Below are 5,597 nucleotides of genomic sequence, written 5' to 3'. Positions count from 1 at the left end.
ATTAAGGGAAAACAAAATCCAAAACTACATGGCCCTGTGTGAAACTTTTTCACACCACTTTATATGTATGTGTATATATATATATAAAGGCTTTGCTTTGAAGTAAACATCCCTTTTTTGAACTTTCCAGTAAGATGCTGTTTGATACACCTGAGGAAGATGCAAACTACGACCCTATCCCTGAGGACCGTCCAGGAGGTTTTGCCTGGGGTGAGGGTCAGCGACTAGGAGGTTAGTCTCAGCCCCCATGTGCCTGCCGTTTAATGGACATCTCTGAGAGCAAGAGAAGTAAAATCTTCTTCTTTCGACTTGTTTCTCTTGTGTACAAAAGAACAGGAGCTGCACTCACTGAGCAAGAGACAGACTTGTAGTTTGTGTGCACGAAAATCATACGCCTCGAAATATCTGCAAGGCCCATAATGCTCTTCTGACTGTGGACATGGGTTTAAAAAAAGAACTGACTTTTGATATGTTGCTGTTGCTGCCCTGAACAACAGCGATTACAAATCGAGCAGCTGTGAAAGACAAATATCTATTAATAGTCACCATTTTACTTCTTTTTTTTTAAAGAATAAATGTATGAAAAAAGTTTCAGAGTACTGCTTGTTTGTGTGTTGTTTTTCTTTTCCAAAAAGCTTTTTGTTATAGATTCACAGGAATAAAAAATAACGTATACTGTAGTATCAGACATGAAATTTGCAAGTGCAAGCATCATTTATAAGTATACGATGTAATATATATATTTAGATATTTCTCATTTCTCAACATCCTTTGAACTTGCATAATCTCTTCCACACAAATGTCTCGTGGTGCTTCAACAGAAAATGACAAATCAAATGACATTTTTGGAAGATGTATTGCATTTCTAACAATGGGAAGTGAAAGATTGGTTTATATGAAAGTAAACACACTTGTATTAGTTTACATGCTATTAGAACTTGTTTCTGCTCAAATAATGTACAATAGTAGTTTGTAGGAAACATATAGTTGATTTCTGGGTCCGCTCATGTGTCCAGCTGAAGGGAAAGTAATGGTTCCTGTCTTTTATCCTATGTCATCATCATCCTCACTGTCATCGTTAGCAGGGATTTCAACATCATCATAATCCTCAGAGACAGCGTCTTGGTCTTGACTTTTAGTCTCGATGGTGGCATAGTGTGGCGTGAAGGTGGGTTGTTGGGGCGCAGGGGGATTTGACTCATCCTCAACCTCCACATAGTCTGACACGGGCTCCAAATCCTCATAACTCTGATCCACTGGAAATTCAGATATGATATTGAACTTTTTACATTTCTGTTTGCTTGTGGTAATATGCAGAGAGAGAGGTCTGAAAAGCATTTATCCTATCCACATCATTTTGAAATGTGGAAGTAAGCTATTTTCTGTGAATTTGCAAGACTTCAGATTGATTAGTCGGTAAATAAGAAGAATAATAATAAAGTGCAGTAAATTGTAACACTTGTGTTTTTATGAATAAGACAATAAATACTACTTGCGATTCAGAGGCAGGTTGTCAGGTTAGAAGGCGTAGTTGATTTAAAAAAGCAAGTTTTGAAATGAAAATTCTATCATCCTTTACTCACTCTTGTTCCAAACTTATACGAGCTCTTTTGACGGTAGCCATTGACTTCCATAGTATTGGGGAAAATACTGTGGAAGTTCCGGTTTGGAATAATATGAGGGCGAGTTAATGATGACAAAACTTTCATTTTTGGGCGATCCCTTTTACGCGGATAAAAACGAGGCTGTGAGGGATAGACTTCGAGTCTTTACAATGGCACACACTCTATAAAGGTCACGTAATTTTCGCCAACTCACTATTTTATGGAGTTTTTGTCTATTGAAAGTTTTTCAGAAAGACGTTTTGTCAGTTGAACAATCAGTATGTGGTTAAACAACAGTACAATCCAATGAACATACTGTACTTCTGTTCCTCACGGTCACGGCCTCAATTTTATTCCTGTCAAAAATGAAATATGGGGCTGCCCTGACTAAGGTCTATTGAGGGAAGGCATTCTCATTAGAGAGAATGTGATTTGATTAGACAAACAATTGGACACGGCCCTGAAAGTGCCATGAGGCATCAATATTTTGATCAGTTTTCCTGGAGAAACTGTCAATTTTAAATGTGTACATCTGCTAAAAGATCATTTTGCCAATGTTTAGGAGTATGCTATTGACCTGACACACATGGACAGAAAGCCACAAAACTGGAGGTTTGATTTCATATTTTAAAGGTAAATGACTTCAAGAAAGGCCTTTTATTTATCTTCTTCATGAATATTTTTGCTCATGAAAGAAAATGGGTATGTGTGTCATAGAGTTACGTAAATTAAAGCATCTATGATAATATACAGTATAAAAACGAAACTGACCAGAATGCATGGATTTGAACTGATCCCTGGGAGGTAAGGGTGGTTTCTCATTCTCAAGGTCTTTGTGATGAACTTGGTTGTTCCTGTAATGAAAAAAGTCATTTATTTTAGAGTGTAGCACATTTTTGTGTAATAAACATCTAGTCTTAAGTGAGCCTGACAGACTTACTGCTTTTTAAAATGTGTGTCATTATAATGATTTGGTCTTGCTTGTGTACTGTACCAAGCAGCTAGAAAAAGAGGAAACAAAGATTGAAGGATTGAAATGACAAATGTTAAATAAAATTAATCAAACAAAAGTGGTATACAACATTCAAACTGCTTTATAATGACTAGACCAATGGCCACAAAGCCTATTTTTCAGTATGGTTTTGAGTCCAGTTATGCGAAATGACACAGAAGGTTGTTTTCTGCAGCTGAATGTCAGCTCCAAACATTTAGTTCAAAACCCTTTTAAATTCTAATCATATTTGGGAATTCTTTGATATTTTTTATTTTTTTATTTTTTTACAATAGCTGTAAACATGGAGTTAATGGGCGTTAAATGTTTACACTAATGTTAAATGTGTACATTTATAATGTTTATGTATTTTCACTGTAAATTATACAACGACTTTTTCTTTTTCACTTCCAAAAACCGTAATTTTAACAGTATTTTACTGTAAAATTACATTAAATGTAATTACAGCTATTCACCGTATATAGTATGGAAAGTTACTGATAACCAATTCACAGGTTTTTAATGTAGCATTTTTACAGTCTTTTACTGTTAAAATCACAATAATTTTTTACAGTGTATTGTTGCTCTTTTGTTAGTTTTGACTGCTTTTATTGTCCTCATTTGTAAGTCGCTTTGGATAAAAGCGTCGGCTAAATTACTAAATGTAAATGTAAATGAACTACAACTTTTTCCTGGGCAATAGTATTGGAAGTATTAATTAAATTGACCACAGTAAAAAGTGTGATAATTAACCAAGTTGAACACAGTTTCTGTATAGTTTTTTCCAGATGTATTTTACCTCTTTTACTGATGCAAACATTGATGATTATGAAAATCATTACTATCACCAGAGACACCAGAATGATGGCCAGAAGTAATGATGGCCAGAAGTACTGACGTAAAAACTCCATCTGGGAAATGAAACATAGAAAATGTTCAGATTCTATGATATATCACTATTAGATAAGGATATTTAGTTAATAACATACTTGAAACTCCTGCTACTTCTTCTTTTCAGCACTGTTCAGGCACATGCTTGAAGTTTCTTATTTTCCAGTCAGCTGTGTTTCCTGGGTGGAGAATGTTTAAGAATGTTTGTTTAATATGCTTCTAAAAGCTACTTGTAATGCTAGAAAACGAATCCATATGTGGGAATGAATACAGTCATTTTTCATTTGTAATATTTCAGATCTATCTCTGTAGCAATGTCTCTATCATGCTCATAGCACTCATCCTGCAAGATACCAAGCTTTACATGATTAACTGACTTCCTGCGTCATTCTTTTATTAGCACTGGCTTATACAATGCGACCTAATGCATCTCATTCCATTTACCTTTTTAGTTTTGAAATTCATTTATTTTAATAGCTCAGTGTTTTAATCATTTTAATAATGTACAATATTTTCCCAAACAGAATTAGAGAGTAGACCGTTATTCATAAATTGAATCGTTCAGTGCAGACTCACACAATCCAAAATCCAAAACAATTAAAAAAAGGAAATAAAGTAAAGCAATATTGTGTACTGTAAAGGAAATATAGTAGATCACATACTCAATGGATTTCAGATCTTAGACTGGTTTTAACAATATTAAAGAATCTTTTAGATTGACAAACTTAACCAATACATTACTGTAATGATGTGTTTCTGTATTCTACATCACACTGGAATTGCTATTAATTTATAATCTTGTTTAGTTTTATAATGGCTGTTCACATGTGTTAGTGAAAATAAAAAAAAAATGGGATGAAACATAATTACCTTGGTCTTCAGTATAGATCACATCAGCCTTGCACATGATCTGGAAAATGGCAATTATAGAAGTGTCGCAAACATCTGGGAATTTTAAATATATGATTAAATTCTTCAGAACTTGCAGATCTCTCTGCCCAGCCGTCTTTCCACATAAGCTGTAGGTCTCTATGTGACTCAGACGTGTGTTGTCAGTCAATTATACATGTGTGGTTTTTTTTAGTAGTGGAGAGTTGAACTCGAAAGAGAGACTGAAGGATGGTGTAAAACTTCTGCTATTTTGCAGAGAACTGAATCTAGACTTGCAATTCGCTGTCATCACAAAAGGGGCTTCTACATGTCTACAGTGGGTGTGGCCTCAGAGATTGATTTGTTTATTTATTTATTGTGGTATAGTGGGTGTGGCCGCTAAAAGTTTTAGTGAATTATTCATGAGTTTGTTTATTTGTTTATTATGGTCAACGTAAGCCTTAGGACTCTGCATCTCAGAAGTATATTGTTAGTTGTGAATCGACTGTGTTTTTTAGTGTGCTGTGGGGAGTTGAACTCAAGAGAGAGACAGAGAGATGGTGCTATTCTGCAAATAACTGAATCAGTCTCATGTTTGGTAGCAGTCATGGTCTCTTCTTTATTAAACGAAGTCCTAACACTTAGGAATACACGTGAACAAAGCAAGTTTTAGTAATTTGTTCCTTGCGATTGATCGATTGATTGATTATTTATTTATTGTGGTGTAGTGGGTATTCTGGCTGTACATTCAGCATTTTTTTTTTATTTGTTGGTTGGTTGATTGGTTTATTATGGTATAGTGCATGATGTGCATTCAGTTAATTATTAATTCATGTATTTATTTGTTTATTTATTGTGGTATGTTTGATTGGTTTTGTTGCTTGCTTGGTTGTGCGTAATTGTAGTATAGTGCCATGGTCAAATTGCTGATCTTTTTATTTATTTATTTATTTATTTATTCTTGTGGTGTAGTGGGTTTCATCTGAATATTCAGTGAATTATTCATTCATTTATTTATTAAAACTGGTATATTAATAAATGAATAATAAACAAGACACATATACAGTACAAACAGTACAGATAAAAGTGCATTTATAAAATAAATAAATATAGATAACGCAGACATAATGTCAAATTCATTAAGCAAAGTCTTTCTGCGTTGTTTATTAATCATTAATTTATCAGTTACTGACGGCAGCTCCGCCCATTCGGTGCGCGCATGCGCAGTGCGTGTTATTTCT

The 5,597-nt window shown here is 34.4% G+C and overlaps 2 protein-coding genes across 2 annotated transcripts in view; one reads left to right on the top strand and one right to left on the bottom strand.

Moving 5' to 3' along the window:
- Positions 1 to 580, top strand: part of LOC107664304 (derlin-2-like) — a 6,710-nt gene extending 6,130 nt beyond the window's left edge. Inside the window, exons 7-8 of the mRNA XM_016454830.1 lie at positions 131 to 231; positions 332 to 580. Of these exons, the coding sequence (XP_016310316.1) occupies positions 131 to 231; positions 332 to 420 (190 nt within the window). The 3' untranslated portion in view covers positions 421 to 580. The remainder of the gene's footprint in view (positions 1 to 130; positions 232 to 331) is intronic.
- Positions 581 to 602: 22 nt separating this feature from the next.
- Positions 603 to 4,577, bottom strand: LOC107664305 (SLP adapter and CSK-interacting membrane protein-like). Its single transcript, XM_016454832.1, has 6 exons — positions 4,357 to 4,577; positions 3,585 to 3,665; positions 3,395 to 3,506; positions 2,545 to 2,605; positions 2,376 to 2,458; positions 603 to 1,256 (listed from the first exon to the last, which is right to left on the bottom strand). The coding sequence occupies exons 3-6, from the start codon at positions 3,504 to 3,506 to the stop codon at positions 1,045 to 1,047; spliced, it is 468 nt and encodes a 155-aa protein (XP_016310318.1). The 5' UTR covers positions 3,585 to 3,665; positions 4,357 to 4,577; the 3' UTR covers positions 603 to 1,044.
- Between the last annotated feature and the right edge of the window lie 1,020 nt (positions 4,578 to 5,597).

Source organism: Sinocyclocheilus anshuiensis, unplaced genomic scaffold, assembly GCF_001515605.1.
Source record: "Sinocyclocheilus anshuiensis isolate Anshui unplaced genomic scaffold, SAMN03320099.WGS_v1.1 scaffold339, whole genome shotgun sequence".
Taxonomy (NCBI): domain Eukaryota; kingdom Metazoa; phylum Chordata; class Actinopteri; order Cypriniformes; family Cyprinidae; genus Sinocyclocheilus; species Sinocyclocheilus anshuiensis.
Note: the sequence above shows the minus strand (reverse complement) of the source record. Positions and strands in the feature narration are given on the sequence as shown.

What these genes read in the sequence shown, in the direction of transcription:
- LOC107664305 (XM_016454832.1), bottom strand. Translation starts at nt 3,506, where the DNA reads ATGGAGTTTTTACGTCAGTACTTCTGGCCATCATTACTTCTGGCCATC. An exon ending in GACACACATTTTAAAAAGCA is followed by an intron (nt 2,459 to 2,544) that starts GTAAGTCTGTCA and finishes TTTTCATTACAG; the next exon opens with GAACAACCAAGTTCATCACA. An exon ending in GTTCAAATCCATGCATTCTG is followed by an intron (nt 1,257 to 2,375) that starts GTCAGTTTCGTT and finishes CTGAATTTCCAG; the next exon opens with TGGATCAGAGTTATGAGGAT.